The sequence below is a fragment of the Xyrauchen texanus genome, chromosome 5, assembly GCF_025860055.1.
Source record: "Xyrauchen texanus isolate HMW12.3.18 chromosome 5, RBS_HiC_50CHRs, whole genome shotgun sequence".
Classification (NCBI taxonomy): domain Eukaryota; kingdom Metazoa; phylum Chordata; class Actinopteri; order Cypriniformes; family Catostomidae; genus Xyrauchen; species Xyrauchen texanus.
In genome coordinates this window covers 53,557,386-53,579,631 of record NC_068280.1, presented here as the reverse complement: position 1 = coordinate 53,579,631, position 22,246 = coordinate 53,557,386, and the positions used below count along the sequence as shown (strand labels likewise).

At 41.1% G+C, this 22,246-nt stretch overlaps 2 protein-coding genes across 2 annotated transcripts; both read left to right on the top strand.

Annotated features, from left to right (window-relative positions):
• The first annotated feature begins 261 nt into the window (after nt 1-261).
• On the top strand, nt 262-10,841 carry f7 (coagulation factor VII). The gene is made up of 8 exons (XM_052126463.1): nt 262-381; nt 459-622; nt 2,408-2,432; nt 2,525-2,641; nt 4,075-4,215; nt 7,490-7,614; nt 9,538-9,658; nt 9,742-10,841. Exons 1-8 carry the CDS (start codon nt 312-314, stop codon nt 10,332-10,334), a joined length of 1,356 nt encoding a protein of 451 aa, XP_051982423.1. The 5' UTR covers nt 262-311; the 3' UTR covers nt 10,335-10,841.
• Nucleotides 10,842-14,598: 3,757 nt separating this feature from the next.
• f7i (coagulation factor VIIi) lies at nt 14,599-21,119 on the top strand. Its single transcript, XM_052126464.1, has 8 exons — nt 14,599-14,877; nt 15,046-15,209; nt 15,301-15,325; nt 16,130-16,243; nt 16,328-16,465; nt 16,599-16,702; nt 19,834-19,954; nt 20,032-21,119. Exons 1-8 carry the CDS (start codon nt 14,820-14,822, stop codon nt 20,640-20,642), a joined length of 1,335 nt encoding a protein of 444 aa, XP_051982424.1. The 5' UTR covers nt 14,599-14,819; the 3' UTR covers nt 20,643-21,119.
• The last annotated feature ends 1,127 nt before the right edge of the window (nt 21,120-22,246 follow it).

The following is a 22,246-nucleotide window of genomic DNA, read 5'->3' as shown; positions in this document are numbered from 1 at the left end:
CAGTATTTAAATATACATTTGTGTTTTGATGAATTACGTGCTGACCCACACAGCTCCATTAGCAACACTCATGTTGTCATATTCTTTGATTGGTTGGTCCACTGGATTGGTTTGTGTTCTGTGTGAAATCACAGATGTATTTCTGTAAGTGTCTATATGAAATAAAAGACGAGCTGTACATGTAAAGCGTGTTTCGTCCCGTGTCTGTGTTCAGGTTTGAAGTGTGGAGGTTTACTCTAAACGCTGTGGGTGCAGAGTTTTTAGACTTTAGACCTTTGAACCCGCAGCAGACAGACTAACTGATCAGGATAATGGTCAACATGTGTGTCCTGTCCGTGTTATATGTCCTCATAAGTCTTCACTGCTGTCATTCTGCTACAGGTAATATGAAGAACACATGTCCTCTTACACCACAGATAATGTTATTCACGAGTGTTCAGATCAGCGTGTGTTTGCAGTGTTTGTAGGGAAAAGCGAGGCTCATGAAGTGTTGCTGCGGATGAAACGGGCGAACTCGGACTGGTTTGAGGAGCTGAAGATGGGTAATCTGGAGAGGGAGTGTCTGGAGGAGAAATGCTCCTATGAGGAGGCACGTGAGGTTTTTGAACACACGGAGGTCACGGTCAGTATTATATTCAGATTTGATCACATGATAACCACAGAAATAATCACATGTTCAGTGAATAAAAGCATTACGTTTGGTTTGTACATAGTAGTCTTGCTCAATGTGATGTTTGGTAAACAAAAATCTTTAAAGGGACAGTTCACTCATAAATAATAATTCAGTCATTGTTTACTCACCTCAGTGTTGTTGTAACTCTATATGACTTACTTTCTTGTTCTGAACACAAAGGGAGAAATGGTGAATAAATGTTGTGCTCAGTGATGTCATACAATGGCAGTTTATGGTGACACCTCTTCAAGCTTCAAAACAACACAAAAGTATCATTCAGCAGTCTAATTAATTATTCATGAGACTCATGATTGTTATGATAAGATTTGATGAGAAACTGAAATCTGATGTGTTATTTAGTGTAAATGTTCACTGACCGTTGATCTCCTGTGTGTGTTCATGATAGGACACGAGAGCAACAGTTCACACACCCCTCACGACACTGGGGCGTTCAAGAGAAAACACGTTTATCTAAACACAGTGATAGTGACAACAGAACACAACTGCACACAAAACAGAGAACAGAACTTACTAAACATGTCTGAAGAGTTTGTAGTCCAAGAATTGATGCATTTCTATGCCCAGCCTTATTTTATTTAATGGATTACTCATAAATCAATCAGAAATATAGAGGAGCTACAGGATGCCACAGTTACACTGTGTCCTAACCTGACGGCAAACAACTCGTGATAAAAGGGATATTATCTATAATAATCAGAGGTTTTGTCCTAACCAGCGGTGACGAGTGACGGGACATTCTATCCATCACTTGTTTTCTATTTTCGGCATCGTGCGGGTAACTCTGTCCTCTGTGAACTGGCACCGGTCCAAAAACTCTCTATAAAATAAGGCTGGGCATAGAAATGCATCAAACTCTTCAGACATGTTCTGTTCTCTGATATGTGTGCAGCGGTGTTGTGTTCTGTTGTCACTATCACTGTGGAGGACCCAGGGGCGGACTGGCCATCGGGAGAACCGGGACTTTTCCCGATTGTCCAGCTGTGAAATGGGCCCGAATGGGCCGCGATTAGCCGAAAATGGGCCACCTCATTATGCAGAACGGGCCACAAAACTGCGCTGCGATATGCCAAAGGGGGCAGCGATATGCAGAAAAGGTTAGCGTCCCAACTCAACAACTTTTGGGCCAGTTTCTATGTAAAATCCCGGGCCGAATTCTCTTCCAAGTCTGCCCCTGGGAGGACCGAGTTTTCTCTTGAACGCCCCAATGTAGTGAGGGGTCTGTGTGAACTGTTGCTCTCGTGTCCTATCATGAACACACACAGGAGATCAACAGTGAACATTTACACTAAATAACACATCAGATTTCAGTTTCTCATCAAATCTTATCATAACAATCATGAGTCTCATGAATAATTAATTAGACTTCTGAATGATACTTTTGTGTTCTTTTGAAGCTTGAAGAGGTGTCACCATAAACTGCCATTGTATGACATCACTGAGCACAACATTTATTCACTATTTCTCCCTTTGTGTTCAGAACAAGACAGAAAGTCATATAGAGTTATAACAACACGGGGGTGAGTAAACAATGACTGAATTTACATTTATAGGTGAACTAATCCTTTAAGTCTTTTAAATGAGATGTACAACTTGAAATAAAAGTGACTTCAACTGCTTATTTATTTATTTTTCCAAACCTGAAGGATTTTAGTTGCCTGTTTTATCACTGTAACCCGTCACAACAAATTTAACCCTTTCCTTGTTTCCACACAGAATGAGTTCTGGATAAAATACAACGGTGAGACCTTGAAGTTGTTTTTTATTTTTTTAAAGAAATAAATGTCATTGTACTTTATTCCGTGCAAGTAAAGTGTGTGTGTTCATCTACAGTTAAAGATCACTGCAACTCAAACCCCTGTGAGAATAACGGCAAGTGTGAGATTCATAACGCAGAGTCCTACACGTGTCTGTGCACGCCGGGCTTCAATGGACGCCACTGTGAGCACGGTAAGACTTTCATATCTGCGTAACGGTGGCAGAACTGACAGCTCATAGATGTGATTTGTAGTTATTGATAAATGCTGGGATGGGATGCATGGGCTTGACAGAAGCATTGGACACAGTACCGCCATCTTTCATTTTTGATGGGACTGAAAACGAGGCTGTGAGAGATCGACGTATAAGTCTAAAAAAAAATTGACCACGCTAGGCACAGCGCAATGACCATGTGCTACATCTTAAACAATTTTCATGCCAGCGCGGAGTGCAAGCGGGCATGAGTGGGGGTGTGTAACAGTATAAGGATGGGCAAGGAGGAGGCGGGAACAGTAAACATAAACTTTAATGTTCAATTTAAAACCAACGCAGCCATGTGTGTCTCTTTCTCTTGAACCGGCATCTCCGGCCGCCCCTTTATCTCGCTCTCCCACCGATCAGCTGATTCAGCGCCGGCCGTGCTCCATCACGGACCGGCCAAGCCCTCCTTCTTGTCACAGAGTGTTTGCACTATCTGTGGATTATATATAATGATGAGGTGGCGTTGCGTCAAGTCGTTTCAGAAGCCCGTCTGTTTTCAGCACAAAGTCTAAACTCACTTCCTGCAGTTCAGAGATTCACCAGCAGGTGCTGATAAAGTCCAAACATGAATTATGTCCCTGACGATCAGAGCTGTAGCCGCTTTATGAAATAAACTATTATGAGATTGTGTTAAACTATCTTTAGAGCTTCGGTTCACTTTTCAATTATTATGTTTACATTTACAATTGCATTAATGAGCTCATTTATGTTGGTATTTTTCACCTGTTGTCATAGAGTGATATTTATGTACATACTCTATCATTTAACGGAGCATACATCCAAATTCTGAGCGTATAAAAGGAGCGTGTCACAGTTCTAGAAATATGCGGACATCAAGGATGCAGTGAATGCATAAAAGAATGCAAGTCCATATTTCTGTTCTACATCATTCAGTCCATTTACACAACCAACGTCTTATGAGTGTGCTGTCTTTCTTTATATCACTATAAATGCACTTTATAATGGGACACAGACGGTGTCGGAAACGAAACTCCCAATTAAATAGCACTTGACCCAACCCATTGGCGCTTAGCACGCATAATTGTCACCAAACTCGGTTGTGAAAAAGACTTAGCGCATACTTGCACCAAAATTCCAAAACGCCATGCCCAAGACCGCTAACTTTGTGCCTATGACGTATCGTATAGCACATAAAATAGGGCAAGCAGCCTCCAGAATGGGTTGTACTGTTGTTTAAAGTGTTGTCATGGGAAATCTGAACATTATCTGAACAACACTATCTGTTGTGAAAGCCGTTTTGGCACTCAGAGTGGCGTGAGAACTGCCACGACCTTGAAGTTAAAGAACAAACAGAAATTCCTGAATCAGGCACAAAACATTCATCTTGGATTTGACTCCTTCAGTCATCAAGGATGTTCCTGACTCGTGTCTCCATGACAATGGGCGCTGTGAGCACTTCTGTGTGGAGGAGGACGGTCAACGTAACTGTTCCTGTGCAGACGGGTATTTATTAGGGTCAAACGGTCAGAACTGCCTGACACATGGTGAGGAAATCACAAGACACATGAGTAACTGTTAATTCAGCTCAAGCTAGTCAGCAGCTAAAACTGTTATGCACATTAGTGGCTAGAATTTGTGATGTTTAGCTGGATATTTGATGTGTATAGTCAAACATATATAAATGTCATTGCATTACCCTGCATAATTAAAAAAGCTGGATGGTTGGTTTTATCTGGTTGCCCAGCCTGGTCTTAGCTGGTCAGTTGGCTGGTTTTAGAGGAGTTTTGGACACTGTTTAGCGTTCCAAACCCCCTTAAAATAGCCAGCTGACAGCTAAGACCAGACTGGGTGACCAGATGAAACCAGCCAACCAGAATATTCAGGTTTTATCAGTTTTGTCAGCAGAGTACACAACTAAATATCAAAGCAAGTGGTGTTTATCTGAGAGAAAGATGGCACAAGCATTTGATAGCTGCAAGCAGCAATTAACAGGGTTCAAGTGTTTAAGAGCCTTTAAGTACAAATGCCACAGATATTCAGTATTAATTACAAGGTTCATTAGCACCTAAAACAATGATATAGTGCCTTCATTTTCAAAGATATCAGGTTAGGTAGCACAGAGATATTACATTTTTTACATTGCTGACTGTTATAGCGCCACCAAGAGGCAGAAGTGTGCAATTTTATTTGTGTCCTCAGATTTACCTACTACATAAGTGTCTAAAATATAGTGTAAATATCTCATTCCATTCAAGAGTTATAACCATTTAAGCAAAAGGGGCCACGGCCATTTTGTACGTTTTAGCGTAACGTTGTGACGATTAGGGCTACATCGTCAGCAAGATCATTGCGATTATATCATGGGTATTCAATGTATCGCCCAGCCCTATTGATGAATAATTGAAAGTTTGATTATAATTTTTTATAATTATAGATATTGGGACTCCAGAGAATCTCTCTGCACTGGTTTGGGTCTAAAATGGCAAATGGCCTAGGTTTATAAAACAATTAATTAATTTTAAATAATCTCAAATATTTAACAAACTATTTGTTTCACACCAATAGTTCTTGAGGCAAAGTTGTTTAGAATAAAGAGATCGATGGTATGAATAATGTGTGTCTGTGTGAAACATTGCGGTTTATTTAACAATTTACATGCATGAAACATGCGACGGTGCCAAATTTTGCACAAACCTCTTGGGCCAATAGACAAATAAGAAATACTACATTTCGTTTCGATCCACCTTTTTAACCTTGTCAAATAGATGATAAAATTTGATTGGTCAATGGCGGCCATGTTTCTAAAGATTTGCAACTGTCCTCATAAACTTTGATGGTACGTTGGACAAAGACAGTGCATGCAAAATTTCAAGTCGATCGGACCAACGGTTACATAGAGCCATTTTTAGATTTCTAATTATTATAGCGCCCCCCAAGAAGCAGAGGCGCGCAATTTTTGTGTGTGTCCTTAGAATTACCCCATACAGAAGTGTACCAAATTTGGTCATAATATCTCATTTCGTTCAAGAGTTATAATGAGTTAAGTAAATAAGGCCATGCCTACTATAAAAATAATTGAAAGTTTAAACTTTTTTTTGACAATAATTGTCTCTGATAAGTCAACCGGGCCGAGTCCATGTGTATGGCTAGCCAGCTGGAGTACTACCATTCCCCAAAGTTTCTAGTCTCTAGGCCCCGCGGTTTGGTCTGCAGGATCAGATTCAGGGCAGAATACTACTAACACCGTGTCCTAACTACACGCGACGCGACGACGCGACGCGATAAAAGGTATCTTTTCCATGTTAATCAGAGTTTTTGTCCAAACCAGACGCGACGGCGACAAGCAAAGTTTCTAATTTAGAAACGGTTCCTATTTCTGCGACGTCACGGCTGACAGATCCGCCCACACAGAGATCTCATTGGATGGAAGTTCTGCGTGTCATGAATATTTAATCATCAAACATGGACGACGAGGAACTGATTGTCGAAGTTCAAAGGCATTCAATTCTCTACGATAAATCCCACAAATTCCACAAAGACATCAGGAAAAAGGATTCCGTCTGAAGAAGTATAGCTGAAGCATTGAATACACATGGTAAGTTAAGTTTAGACTTTCATCTACAGCGAATGAATGAATGTAGCATTTAGCTATAGTAGGCTACTAATGACGCATCAACCTGTGTAAAACAAATTCCGCTTTATTTTCAATGTAAAGTAGAGTGAATAGGCATGACGATTTGTGTCCCTGTATCCAGGGGTGTCATTCCAGACAATCTACTGAAATACAGGCAGGGTGGGGAGTCACAATGACAATGACAGTAGTCCGAGCTGTGCACACCATTTCCAATGCGAGTGCGGGCCAGCAGTGCGCTTTCACAGAGAGACTCCGCCCACACGCTGTTCTGAATGGCTGTGATTTTTGATTGACGTGTGGCGTCTCACAGTCGCGTCGCGTCTAGTGTGGACAGACACACTTGCTGTCACTGGAATTTTATCGCGTCGCGTGTAGTTAGGACACAGTGTAATAATAATGCTAACAATTGGGGTCTGGGTATCTCAGCGAGTATTGACACTGACTATCACACCTGGAGTCATGGGTTTGAATCCAGGGCGTGCTAAGTGACTCCAGTCAGGTCTCCTAAGCAACCAAATTGGCCCGGTTGCTAGGGAGGGTAGAGTCACATGGGGTAACCTCCTCGTGGTCGTTATAATGTGGTTCTCGCTCTCGGTGGGGCGTGTGGTGTGTTGTGCGTGGATCATGGAGAATAGCGTGAAGCCTCCACATGCTGTGAATCTCCGCGGAAACGCGCTCAACAAGTCACGTGATAAGATGAGTGGATTGACGGTCTCAGACGTGGAGGCAACTGAGATTCGTCTTCCGACACCCGGATTGAAGCATGTCACTACACCACCACAAGAACTTAAAGCACATTGGGAATTGGGCGTTACACATTGGGGTGAAAAATAAATAAATACATAAATAATCCTAAAAATTACAATAGAGTTTCAGCACTTTGTGCTTGAACCCCTGATAATAAGTTCACCTGTGTGCCTTCATACATCCACTAAAAATCATCACAACACCAGTTGATTAAAAATAATTTAGTAATAAATCCCTCCGAAAAGTCACGTTAGTTCTGAGAAAGTGTCCCAGATCACAGATCACACTTGCTTTCATATTTCACTATCTCATGCAATGACATTCACACATTTTTAATGGGAACGAAAGTGTCAAAATACTTTTTGGGGGTCCCTTGAAATTTAATGGACAATTGGTGTTTGCATTCAAATTTCAATACTGTAATTGTCTTTTCTAAGAGGCTTTTCCATGTGGAAAGGTTCCACTCCTTCAGGGTAAAGGAAGTGCTGTCAAACCTTATGAAGACCCCAGATCTCGTATTGTTGGTGGAGAGGAATGTCCTAAAGGTCACTGTCCTTGGCAGGTACAGCAGTCACACATCACAGAGTCTATATGGCCCAGTGAATCCACTAAATTATCATTATGTGTACTGAGTATAAGAGTCACTCTCAAACCAACAATGTTCCGTTCTGCTAATAATCACACACGAGCACCAAAATTCTGGTCAGCTCTTTTGATTTCATTTTAGGTAAATACCTTGTGTGACTTGTGAAGGCATCTAATGGTTTACATACTGATGACAAAGCAGTCTCGTGGATGTAAAACAGAAATACAGATACAAGTTATATTGGTGTTGCTTAAATGCCACGTTTTCACTTATAACTTCACAAAAAATAAACTGAACATAAATATCACATAATATTATTTAGAGGAGGTGATTATCTTTCTAACGAGTCCACACACAAGATAATAGGATACTAAGATCATTAGATAATCCACACAAAGCACATAATGTGTTAACTGGATAAAAACATGTTAGCTTTCCTGGATCAGATGACTTCATTGTCCAGCATCATGGAACACTAAACCAATCATATTACGATTTACATCACTGCAACCAGAGGTGGAAGTCATCCAAATATGGGCAGAGAAGATCGTTCTCTGTAATTACATATGACCAACAGGAGATGGTGCTAAGTACATGACAGACTCAATGATGACTCAAATGACACAGAATGGAACTGAATGCGATCTTGTTACTCATGCCTGCATGCTTTGGAGAGAGCGCATACCTTTGGTCATTGTTTAATTTTGGGTATGGCACTGAAACAAGATTTCTGACCAAAGTTAAGCCTCTTCTTTCTTTTAACGATTTTGAGAGGGCGATACATGCAGGACTATTGGAATTCCTTTACATAGGAGTCAGCCAATCATCTTTGTCAAGACTGCAAATGGTTCAAAATACTGCTGCTGGACTCTTGACGAGTACTCACAAATGAGACCTCATCTCTCCAATATTAGCCTCTCTTCATTGGCTGCATTGATTATAGAATTGATTTTAAGATTTTATTGATTGTTTTTAAATCATTCAATGGGTTAACACCATCTTTCTGATCTTTTACATATACACAAGCTCCTTAGATCTCTTAGGTCTTCTGATCAGAGGATTTTGACTGTCCCTACAGTAGGTCCCTACAGAAAAAAAAGAAAAATAATAATAATCACACACATTTAAAATTGCACTTCTCTCTTCACTGCCCCTCCCCGAGAGTCCTCCTATAAAGCCAAATAGCAGCCCCATTTCTTATTGAACAAATCTAACTTGCCTAACTTCTATATGACATCTCCTCGAATGCCACCACCCTGCCCATCTCTGTGTGCCACTCTTGAAATGAGGGCACACCAGCCGACTTACATCCTGTAAGAATGATCTGTCTGCCGATCATAACACTGGCTAGGACCCAATTTTTTATGTATTTATCCCCTATATTAATAACCGCCCCATTGCCTAAAATACAGAGTCTTTAAGACCAAGCCTATACAATCTAGAGGGGGTCCAATAGAATCAAACCTTGATCTTGAATTGCATAAGATGCACCGTTGCATCTCTAGATGCAGACTTCAACTAGACTTAGAATACTTGTCCACACTTCCTCCTCCAATACCAAGTTTCAATCTTTCTCCCATAATCTCTTGATAGAAGCCGAAGCTCCGCCCCCAGACTCTGAATTATCAGGGAGTAACACACTGATGCCTCAGGACCTTTCCCAAAAGCAGTAATCACCCCTCCCAGAGTATCTGCCTCTTTGGGGGGTGTGCTACTCCCAAAATAGTACAAAGCAGGTGGCGCAGCTGTAAATATCTATAAAATTGAGATCTGGGAATCCCCAAATGTTTTTAGCCTGTGTGTGTGTATGTGTGTGTGTGTGTGTGTGTGTGTGTGTGTGTGTGTGTGTGTGTGTGTGTGTGTGTGTGTGTGTGTGTGTGTGTGTGTGTGTGATGACAGGTGTTGCTGAAGTACGGTGAGAAGGGCATCTGTGGAGGTGTGATCTATAAACCCATCTGGATCATCACTGCTGCTCACTGTTTAGAGAATCTCAGAGTTGAGTTCCTCAAGATAGTCGCAGGTACAGACATTCGAAAGACACATTTTACACACCCTGATGGATACATTGTGCGTTCATAATCTGTCTGTTTTGCTGTGCATTAGGTGAGCATGACATTGAGGTGGACGAGGGCACAGAGCAGATCATACAGGTGGAGCAGTTAATCATGCACCCCAGATACATATCAAGGACCGCAGAAAACGACATTGCATTACTGCGTCTGCGCAGTCCCATCGTCTACAGTTCATATACTGTTCCTGTGTGCCTGCCTCAGCGTGACATGGCCTTAAATGTGTTATGGACAATCAGCAAGCACACAGTGAGCGGGTGGGGCAAACGCAGCGAGGATGGGCCAACGTCACGATTACTTCGACGGCTGAAAGTGCCTCGCATCCGCACTCAGGAGTGCATCGAGAAGAGCAATGTGTCCATCACCAGCAACATGTTCTGTGCAGGTTACATCGAGGGAAAGCAGGACTCATGTCAAGGTGACAGCGGTGGGCCACTGGTGACTCCCTACAGGAACACCACATTTCTGCTGGGTATCGTGAGCTGGGGTCGAGGGTGTGCTCGCCCGGGGACATACGGCATCTACACGCGTGTCTCCAACTACCTGCAATGGATCCATGAACGTGCAGGAAACACCATTCTCAATACTACAGCAGCAAATATTGGGCTTCAAAAATTACACAAATGAAGAATTACTAATTTATTCTATTTATATTTACCTGACCCCACCCCCCGTTGATTGCTATTTTTGAATTGAATCAATGGTAGTGCTGGGTAGTAACTGATTACATGTAATCTAGATTACATCCTCAGATTACAAAACTAAGTACTTGTAATTAGATTACATTATATTTTAGAATACTCTAAATCAGATTAATTTATAATTTATCTTTGAGTATTTTTGGCTTCAACATTTTTTTAATGACGTTGATTTACAAATATAACTGCTCTAATATTTTAAGTAATCAGATTACAAGAACCAAGTACTAGTAATTAGAATAAATTACATTTTAAAATACTCGTAATCAGATTACAATTACTTTTTATTGTTGCTTACCGGTAAATGCATTAAAAGAAAACACTTAATGGATCATAATATGAGAATTTATCTGATTTTTTTGTGTGTGTTTACTCACTTTGTCTGTCTGTTTCCAAGAGAAATAAAAGGCACATAAAATTAAATACCTCTTTTAAGATCTTAGTTAATATTGGATCTAACATTCATGTTGTGGCTTTTGAAGTTAAGTTTTGTTAGCGCTTCTTGACCTATGACAGCAAAGGATTGTTTGTGAGGAAAATTATGAGATACTGTTTTCTGTGGTACTGTGACTGACAATTGCATAATTCTATTTTATTAGTAAAAAAAATTACTGAAGTCATTACTAACTACCACCCCTGGAGTTGTGAGTTTGAAAGGGTGTGCTGAGTGACTCCAGTCAGGTCTCCTAAGCAACCAAATTGGCCCGGTTGCTAGGGAGGGTAGAGTCACATGGGGTAACCTCCTCGTGGTCACTATAATGTGGTTCTCACTCTCGGTGGGGCGTGTGGTGAGTTGTGCGTGGATTCCGTGGAGAATAGCGTGAAGCCTCCACATGTGCTACGTCTCCACGGTAACACGCTCAACAAGTCACGTGATAAGATGCGTGGATTGACTGTGTCAGACGTGGAGGAAACTCAGATTCGTCCTCCGCCACCCGGATTGAGTCACTATGCCACCACAAGGACTTAGACCGCATTGGGAATTGGGTGTTACTATTGTGCTACAACTGAATATCTGGTTCAGTTGAGACTTTAATTCTAACCAATTTATCCACAGTACTGAATAAACACCTAGGATTGTTGTGGTTATTTTGATGAGTTTGCTAAAATATACTGACCTGGCAGTGTTTAGTGCCTGTCTGTACCTAACATGCTATCCTTCCACGCATTGCGAAATACCTCTAATTTTGTATTCTTTCACTTGCGCTCCATTTTCCGAGCTGCTCTCTTGAGAGCATGAGTGTGATCATTGTACCATGGTGCAGGGCTTTTTCTTTAGTTTTCTTTAATCACGAGTGCTAGAGAAGATGGTATTTACATTTTATGTTATAACATCAAGTTCTTCTAGACATTCTGGTTTACTGAGCATGTGAGACAATTCTGGAAAATTATTAGTGAAGCTATTTTTAGTGGTCAAAAGAATAGTTAGAAACTACCTGAACGATAGCGTGGTGTAAATGAAGTGACATTAGCTGATTACAGCAAACAAGAGATGAGGTAATGATCCGAGATGTCATCGCTAATCCCAATGTATCATTTTCATTATCTATGTGAACCAACAATTAAATCTCTATCTACAGTAACTACTAGATCTGATAGAAAATTTGCAAATTCACCAAGGAAATCAGAATAGGGCCCAGGTGATCTATATACTGTAGCAAGGGAAAAATATGAGAGACTTTTTATTTATATCTGACGGTTACATTAAGCATTATTATTTCAAAAGACTTAAACTTATATCCTGGCCTCCGAGTAACACCGAAAACTTCACTCTAAATTGTAGCGACACATTCAGGTGTGACTCATGTTTATAACAATAATCTGGGGGAGTAGATTCATTTAAACTAATATATTCATCCTGTTTAAGCAGGTTTCGGTCAAACAGAGCACATCCAATCTATGATCTGTAATAATTTAATTCACAAATAGTGCTTTGGTTGAAAGAGATATAATGTTTAGTAGCCCTATGTTTATATGATTTTTATCTTCAATTTTTTTTTTTTTCAAGTTTACCTTAATCCAATTTTTCTAAATGATTTAGTGAGGGGTTTGTGTTTGGTAGTTCGTGGAACAGAAACAGTCTCTTTATGATATCTAGGTGAAACAGTCTCTATGTGTTGTTGTTTATGTGATCTGTGTGACGTCTCAAGGCAGCTAGCAGATGTTTGGATTAGCCAGTTTGTCTGCTTCCTGACCTGGGCACCAGTTAGTCATATACTATCATTATTAAGACTATGAGCCAAATTACTAGAGAGTAGAGCGGCACCTTCATGTCTACTCCAAAAACTCTTCAAAATGTCTTTAAATCCTATTTTATTCTTCAGACACCACTCAGACATCCAGCCATTCAGTGACACTAATTTACTATAAACCTTGTCACCACGACGAGCAGGGAGGAGACAGATAATATTACAGTGTCTGACATAGTTTTTACAAATTCACACACCTCTTTAACATTATCTTTAGTGATCTCCGACTGGCGAAGCTGGACATTGTTAGTGCCAATGTGAATAACAATTTTAGAAAATCTATGTTTAACATTAGCCAGCACTTCTAAATTTGATCTGATCTCAGATGCTCTGGCACCGGAAATGCATATAAAGATGTTGGCTGGAATCTCTATTTCTACGTTCCTTACAATAGAATCACCAATAACAAGGGCTCTTTCAACATGATCCTCAGCGGGTGCATCACTGAGTGGGGAGAATCAATTGGAAACCCTAACAAGAATGGGAGATTGGTGTCGCGTTGCTAAGTGAGTATGCTGCAGAGACGTCTCCCAAACGCCCTGCTGCGGGGGCTCAACACCCGGAACCAAAGTGTGAGTGTTGCTCGCTCTTGTACCCGCATTCGAAACAGTATCTCCCATCTTTTCTTTCTCACTAACCTCCACTTTTGGATGCGTGTCTCTAACTCATTTACTTTCTCTGTCAGCCTGGCTAATTCCTTACATTTATCACATAAGGGTTAGGGTAAATCCCTCACTGCTGACGGAAGAAGCTATAGTAAACATGTGGCATGCAATGAAAGAAGAGATAACTTGAGGAGATGGAATGACTTACTGCAGTTGTTTGTTGTTGTTGTTCTTGAGCAGTGAGGGTTTGAGATCGATGTGGTTCGATGTAATTTCTGATCAGCAGAGGTTTGAGATTGATGCAATAATCCATGTAAAACACAGAGGAGAAAACGAATGCACGCAGTCGAGATGCAAGATGTAGACAAGCGGAAAAAAATAAAATAAAAAAGAGAGAAAACGGGTGTGCGAGGTAAAATTCACAGTTGATACAGTAGAAAAGTGGGAAAAAATTTAGCATGCGGTAAAATGGTAAAGGATAAAACGATGAACGTATAAGAAGAATAAGCAATGCTAATCAGGGTAGCAAGCTCCAAACACAGACTTGTGCAGCGTGCTGGCAGCAACACTAGAAGTGTCCATTGCGGTGCGTTGCGATGACAGTAAACAGATGTCCATTTTATCTGCACGTGCTGGCGCTATAACTGCCAACAACAAAAATAATGGTTAGGAATGTTTGCGTTGACACGTCCAGTGTAGACAGGGTGTAAGATCAGACAAAAATAGGACTATTTTTTCAGTATAAATCATAACATTAGTGGTCTCATTTACGATTACACTTTACACTTCATATAGCGCCATCTAGCACACTGTGCATGCATCAAGCACTAAGAAACGTAATCGAGCTAGAAATCATGATTGTCCGTAGGAAGAAAAAGGAGTTATATCTGTTCTCCCCCAAAATCAACTGAATTGTTTCTGCAGACATAGATTAAACCACTGGAGTCAAATGTCAAAAATGATGTCTTCATGTCAATAATTCAGCAAATGTCTTTGAGATGTTAAGGTTTGTAAATCTGATCTTTTAAGATGTTTAGCAGATGTTAGATGCTTTCCAGATTAAAAGATCTAAAACAGACATCTCGGAGATGTACATAGATATCTGGGCAAATACTACCCTAAATAATAAATACTTTAACATTTACACAATATATATCATTATTCTACTCTGCACCACAGTCATGAAAACATGTTTTGTTTTTGTTTGGTATTTTCTTCAGTAGTGCTTGCCCATGCAAATGCAATGACAACTTTATCAGTATTTACTTAGCCGTTGCTAAGGGTTTTCTTAGCATTTTCTGAGGCAATGCTATAAGGGTTATTTTCATTTGTCAAGATGAAAGTCTAAAAAGGACTAAACGGATATACCAGTGAGCAAACTGATTATTGGACTTAAATCCAACATTTACATCAGGTTAATGTCTTATTCACCCTAAACATTGAACAGCCCTTTGCACTGGATCGAACGAGTTCAGTTCACCTCACAATCAATGACAGATAGTAAGAATCAGCTTTCTTCTGAAAGTAAACGTTGACCATTCGTGTTTCCACCGAGTGAACATGAAGATTCATACAACTGTGTTGTTTTGTGCTTTCATAGTCCAGGGATCCAGTGAAGGTAAGACAAAAGAGTGAGGAAATTACTGCAAAATATAAACTGACCCTTTAAATGAGCAGAACTGACTACACTGCAAGCGTGCGAGTCAGCCTAGCTTATAGTGTTGTTGGTTTTGTTGTATATACAGCGTGTAAAATTAGTTCTGCTTTTGATTCTGGCTGTTTTTAGTGTTTCTTGACAAAGATGGCGCCAGTTCTGTCCTGCAGCGCGCCAGACGCGCAAACTCGGGATTCCTCGAGGAGATGAAGCGCGGGAATCTCGAGCGCGAGTGTATCGAAGAAATCTGCGATTATGAAGAAGCGCGCGAAGTGTTCGAGGACGAAACGAAGACAGTACGACCAAAATCATACATTATTATCAATGAATAAATAATTTATATGTTAAAATATGGAGTTTATAATTTCATTGTGTTTTCATTTGCAGAAGCAGTTCTGGTTGAGTTATTCTGGTGAGTTTTTCTGACAATGAAATATGAAAAGTGATCATGGTAACCGTCAAAAACAGTTAGTTATAGTGGCTAGAAATGACGATAAAATTGTATTTTTCAATAGTAGCTTCTGTAAACATTTTTTGTCAAATATGTTTCATATAATATTTGATCCAGTTACTTCAGTTTTACAGTAGAAATAGCTGTAGTAGCCTAATTATTCAATTCAATTCAGTTTTATTCATATAGCGCTTTTCATAAAGCAGCTTCACAGCTGTAACAGAGATACTTTGATGTCTTAAATTCCTCATTGTGCTGTTTAAATTAATAATGTGTTTGAAAATCATGCCGTAAAAATTATTTGACTTTAGACCTCCAGTAAGCAAGACAAACCAAACACAAAACTCCATAAGATAAAGTTAATGGAGAAAAAGAACCTTGGGGAAACCAGACTCACTGGGGGAGCCAGTTCCCCTCTGGTTTATTATGGTTACCATAAATGTTTGTAAGCGACTTTAATTTTTATTTACTTTAATGCACATAAGGGAGCTTGTGTATTTGATGTTTTTCCGGGAAAGTGAAATCTGATAAGCAATATTTGCACTAGCCTACAGTATTTTTTACCTAAAATCAAAGGTTGTGTTTATTTTGAAGTCTGCTTCAGCTCAGTACAGAATGCATATGGTTTTATAGAATACCTCTCATGTTTTTCACAATTAAATTGTTTTAAATGTCTATATAATGTAGGCCAATGGGTAATATAAGCTGCAATCAAGTGCACTCATTTAAACTTGTATTTACATATTGATTTTATCTATAAATAAGCAAAGGAACCCTGCTTGACGAATCCATGCAAGAACAATGGCACATGCATTTATCTGGCCAACACCTACTACTGCATGTGTCTGGAGGGCTTTGAGGGCAAATACTGTGAGAAGGGTATGTTAATATGATAACATGTGTCAAATAACCAGCAGTGTGTTGTCTGAAAAGTTCATATAACTCTGATGTATTCACTAATAGGGTTAGAGGAAACACTGAAGTGTCAGTGTGTGAATGGAGGTTGTGAACACTTCTGTGACGGTTCTGGGGTCAGACGCGCATGCAGCTGTGCCACGGGGTACTCTCTCACAGCTGATGGGATGTCATGTGTTGCTCAAGGTCCTCCAATGACAACAAACAAATGATGGACAAATTAGATGACCCTGCATGTTATCACGTACAATGTGTCTTGGAAACAGAATCAAATAATAATTGCTGTTGTAGTTTAAATGTATGACGTTTCCTTCTCCAGTTGAGTATCCGTGTGGAAAAGTTCCTCTTCAGAAAAGCACAGTTCATTCTCAAACCCAGTTTGTGGGTGGAGTTCACTGTCCCAGAGGTCACTATCCATGGCAGGTAACTCTGAACATGCACGTCCACTCCATCCTCATGTATACAGAATGGGACTGTGAGGAACTTAAAGTTGATGTGTGTAATTTCTGCGCGATTGCAAAAATAATTGTTGTTCACAAACATTTTTCCAAATATGCACCCGTTGATTGAACAAACAAATAGTTCCTCCCCCAGCTCACACCATTGGTTGAGTAACATTTTTGAGATTGAGCTTGTGGTCCACTCAGAGGCCGAGATATTCAATGAAATAATGAGGGTGTTGCTTGAACTGAACATTAGACTGAATGTCTATGTACGAGCACATCTGTGAGGGATAAAATGCATTAGAGCGCCCCCTACAGTTCACATCTGTGAGAGGTAAAATGTGTTAGAGCGCCCCCTACAGTTCACATCAGTGAGGGGTAAAATGTGTTAGAGCACCCCCTACAGTTCACATCTGTGAGGGGTAAATGTGTTAGAGCGCCCCCTACGGTTCACATCTGTGAGAGGTAAAATGTGTTAGAGCGCCCCCTACAGTTCACATCTGTGAGGGGTAAATGTGTTAGAGCGCCCCCTACAGTTCACATCTGTGAGGGGTAAAATGTGTTAGAGCCCCTCACGGTTCACATCTGTGAGAGGTAAAATGTGTTAGAGCCCCCTACAGTTCACATCTGTGAGGGGTATAATGTGTTAGAGCCCCCTACAGTTCACATCTGTGAGGGGTAAAATGTGTTAGAGCCCCCTACAGTTCACATCTGTGAGGGATATAATGTGTTAGAGCCCCCTACAGTTCACATCTGTGAGGGATAAAATGTGTTAGAGCCCCCTACAGTTCACATTTGTGAGGGGTAAAATGTGTTAGAGCCCCCTACAGTTCACATCTGTGAGGGGTTAAATGTGTTAGAGCCCCCTACAGTTCACATCTGTGAGGGGTATAATGTGTTAGAGCTCCCTACAGTTCACATCTGTGAGGGGTTAAATGTGTTAGAGCTCCCTACAGTTCACATTTGTGAGGGGTAAAATGTGTTAGAGCGCCCCTACAGTTCACATCTGTGAGGGGTTAAATGTGTTAGAGCCTCCTACAGTTCACATTTGTGAGGGGTAAAATGTGTTAGAGCGCTCCCTACAGTTCACATCTGTGAGGGGTTAAATGTGTTAGAGCCCCTACAGTTCACATCTGTGAGGAGTATAATGTGTTAGAGCCCCTACAGTTCACATCTGTGAGGGGTATAATGTGTTAGAGCCCCCTACAGTTCACATCTGTGAGGGGTATAATGTGTTAGAGCCTCCTACAGTTCACATCTGTGAGGGGTAAAATGTGTTAGAGCGCCCCTACAGTTCACATCTGTGAGGGGTCAAATGTGTTAGAGCCCCCTACGGTTCACATCTGTGAGAGGTAAAATGTGTTAGAGCTCCCAACAGTTCACATCTGTGAGGGGTATAATGTGTTAGAGCCCCCTACAGTTCACATCTGTGAGGGGTCAAATGTGTTAGAGCGCTCCCAACAGTTCACATCTGTGAGGGGTATAATGTGTTAGAGCCCCCTACAGTTCATATCTGTGAGGGGTATAATGTGTTAGAGCTCCCTACAGTTCACATCTGTGAGGGGTATAATGTGTTACAGCGCCCCTACAGTTCACATCTGTGAGGGGTATAATGTGTTAGAGCCCCCTACGGTTCACATCTGTGAGGGGTATAATGTGTTAGAGCCCTCTACGGTTCACATCTGTGAGGGGTATAATGTGTTAGAGCTCCCTACAGTTCACATCTGTGAGGGGTATAATATGTTACAGCGCCCCCTACGGTTCACATCTGTGAGGGGTATAATGTGTTACAGCGCCCCCTACAGTTCACATCTGTGAGGGGTATAATGTGTTAGAGTGCCCCCTACAGTTCACATCTGTGAGGGGTAAAATGTGTTAGAGCGCCCCCTACAGTTCACATCTGTGAGGGGTATAATATGTTACAGCGCCCCCTACAGTTCACATCTGTGAGGGGTATAATGTGTTAGAGCCCCCTACAGTTCACATCTGTGAGGGGTATAATGTGTTAGAGCCCCCTACAGTTCACATCTGTGAGGGGTATAATGTGTTAGAGCCCCCTACAGTTCACATCTGTGAGGGGTATAATGTGTTAGAGCGCCCCTACAGTTCACATCTGTGAGGGGTATAATGTGTTAGAGCCCCCTACAGTTCACATCTGTGAGGGGTATAATGTGTTACAGCACCCCTACAGTTCACATCTGTGAGGGGTATAATGTGTTAGAGCGCCCCTACAGTTCACATCTGTGAGGGATAAAATGTGTTAGAGCCCCCTACAGTTCACATCTGTGAGGGGTATAATGTGTTAGAGCCCCCTACGGTTCACATCTGTGAGGGGTATAATGTGTTAGAGCGCCCCCTACAGTTCACATCTGTGAGGGGTATAATATGTTACAGCACCCCCTACAGTTCACATCTGTGAGGGGTATAATGTGTTAGAGCGCCCCCTACGGTTCACATCTGTGAGGGGTATAATGTGTTACAGCGCCCCCTACAGTTCACATCTGTGAGGGGTATAATGTGTTAGAGCCCCCTACAGTTCACATCTGTGAGGGGTATAATGTGTTAGAGCCCCCTACGGTTCACATCTGTGAGGGGTATAATGTGTTAGAGCGCCCCTACAGTTCACATCTGTGAGGGGTATAATGTGTTAGAGCGCCCCCTACAGTTCACATCTGTGAGGGGTATAATGTGTTAGAGCGCCCCCTACAGTTCACATCTGTGAGGGGTATAATGTGTTACAGCGCCCCCTACAGTTCACATCTGTGAGGGGTAAAATGTGTTAGAGCGCCCCCTACAGTTCACATCTGTATAACGTGATGGAATGTGAGAGAGATTTTCTAGTTCTTGCTGCCACCTAGTGGAATAAAATCAGACTTTTTGGAGGGAGATGAAGTGAACAGAACCAGAATAACATGCTGTCAAAATTAGGACAACAACAAAAAATATATATATATAAAATAAAAAAACAGATACAATATTATTTATAAATAATTGATTCATAAGTATTTATTGAAGTATATAAAGTATTTTTTAATTGAGGTGGGTTTCTAAAAGTAATTTGTAGTGGATTACTATTTTGTGTAACTTACTCAACACTTATATTGTGTGCAGGTGTTGATTGATTATAATGGTGCGAGTTTATGTGGAGGGGCTCTTCTGGACAATAATTGGGTGATAACAGCTGCTCACTGCGTTCAGAATAAGGATATGAAACATATGAAGATTATCACAGGTATCTGACATGTTTGTACCGTGCATTGTGTCATTATGGTATGTACAACCCCGTTAATTCAGTGTGTTTGTAATCAGGTGATCATGATCTGGATGTTAATGACGGCTCAGAGGAGGCGTATGATGTCGTTTCTGTGGTTATTCATGAGAAGTATGACCCTGTGACACTGGACAGTGACCTGGCCCTCCTTCGACTTCGTGAAAAATTCACGCCCTCTGTGTACGCCGTGCCCATCTGCCTGCCCACGCCACAGCTGGCACAGAGCGAGCTAGCTGCCGCCCGCTTCCACGCCGTCAGCGGATGGGGTAAACACACTGAAGGGGGCAACGATCACCTGTCTAAGGGTCTTAAAGCGCCGTCATCTCCGATAATGCAGTGTCTGGCCAAACCACTGATACCCACAGCCGAGTGTGTGTTAAAGAGTGGCGTTAACATCACTGACAACATGTTCTGTGCCGGTTACACTGAGGGCACCCGCGAGTCCTGCAGAGGAAATGATGGCAGTCCTTTGATCACGCAGTACAAGGGGACGTCTTTCCTGACGGGCATTGTCACTTGGGGTAAAGGATGTGATCAGCCTGGATACTATGCTATTTACACCAAGGTGTCCAACTTCCTAAACTGGCTTGAACAAAAACAGTTGAAGCAGGTGAATAATACTGCAGTTGAGCAGCACATTCACAATTAATGTCTTAATTGAAGGCAAAGTGCAGGTTTATGTAAAGAGGAATCCAAATGTTCAAGATTGGGCTGGTAAAAACGGAACAATAACACAAATCAGGTCTAGAGTGGTTACGGCAAGGGTTTACTGTAATTACTGGTGAAATTTGAAATAAAACAGTCATTCTGAATGTGTTCTGTATTTGTTTACATTTACTTTTAGCATTCACATATTTGTTTATTGACCTGCTTCAGTCACGTGACTTTCTTCCTCTTAGCGGCCATATTTGTGACCATAGTGGGAGGAAGCAATGACTTGTGCGAACTTGTTATGTTGGGATAAATAACGGCTGATTTTAATAAAGTTAAAGTGACAGTAATGATTATATTGTTGCTGATATTTTAAAATGAGTATTTGCTGAATATAAGCGACTTGTGCTTGATTCAAATATTGTATATTATTTTATTGAAAAAGCCCCTTTGAAATCCATGTATTAAATATGATACAACATTATTTTGAGGAATATCTCTCCGTCATCATTACATCACATTCATGCACACCACAAAACAATCTGACATATACATTTATAAGATATATTTAAAGTGTGAACTAATATTCCTGTGGATTCTCATAAATGCAGCGTTCTCTGTCATTATAACCATCTCATTATTTTACATGATAAGTTATTATGATGATGTCATCTTACCAGAAGTTAATTTCCCTTATTTTCTCCCCAATCTGTAACGCCAATTCCCACTGTGCTCCGAGTCCTCGTGGTGGCGTAGTGACTTGCCTCAATCCGGGTGGTGGAGGACGAATCTCAGTTGCCTCCGCGTCTGAAACCCTCAATCCGCGCATCTTATCACGTGACTTGTTGAGCGTGTTACCGTGGAGACGTAGCACGTGTGGAGACTTCACACTATTCTCCTCGGCATCTACACACAACTCACCACACGCCCCACCGAGAGCGAGAACCACATTATAGTGACCACGAGGAGGTGACCCCATGTGACTCTACCCTCCCTAGCAACCGGGCCAATTTGGTTGCTAAGGAGACCTGACTGGAGTCACTCAGCACGCCCTGGATTCAGGCTCACGACTCCAGTGTGTGATAGTCAGCGGCAATACTCGCTGAGATAGACAGACCCACAATTTCCCTTTTTTAAATGTCAATATAGTGTTTGATGTATAAAATATTTTATTCATATTGTATTTGAAACTGTGAGAGTCTCTCAATGGCGAATTACCATTGCTATCTTACGTGCCATCATTGAAATGAGTAGATTTAAACAAGTATAAATATAACTCCGCCCTCCTAAGATCCCAAATGAGTTTTATTGAGACCATCAGGAGTAGAAACGATTGTCAAAAACAACAAATGCACAAGAGCGCCCTCCACTGACAGCTGTTATGAACAACATGGCATAAATATGGCATTAAACCTCAATAATTCACTGCAACTTAGATAATGTGAGAACGAGCGAGATTGACAGGCAGAAAGCGTCAGAGACATTTTTGTTTTGAGTCTAAAGCGGTCACAGAGACCGTATATGCTCCTACCAACTTTAAAGCAATGCCCTTGGATCCGACACAGTGGATTTCTTTGTTTATGATGAAGAGAAAGTCATTGT

Bases quoted from the DNA above. Each gene is read 5' to 3' on its own strand.
- f7 (XM_052126463.1), top strand. From the start codon at position 312: ATGGTCAACATGTGTGTCCTGTCCGTGTTATATGTCCTCATAAGTCTT. The intron at 382-458 runs GTAATATGAAGA...GTGTGTTTGCAG, and splicing joins CTGCTGTCATTCTGCTACAG to TGTTTGTAGGGAAAAGCGAG. The intron at 4,216-7,489 runs GTGAGGAAATCA...GTCTTTTCTAAG, and splicing joins TCAGAACTGCCTGACACATG to AGGCTTTTCCATGTGGAAAG.
- f7i (XM_052126464.1), top strand. From the start codon at position 14,820: ATGAAGATTCATACAACTGTGTTGTTTTGTGCTTTCATAGTCCAGGGA. The intron at 15,210-15,300 runs GTACGACCAAAA...TTTCATTTGCAG, and splicing joins TCGAGGACGAAACGAAGACA to AAGCAGTTCTGGTTGAGTTA. The intron at 16,244-16,327 runs GTATGTTAATAT...ATTCACTAATAG, and splicing joins GGGCAAATACTGTGAGAAGG to GGTTAGAGGAAACACTGAAG.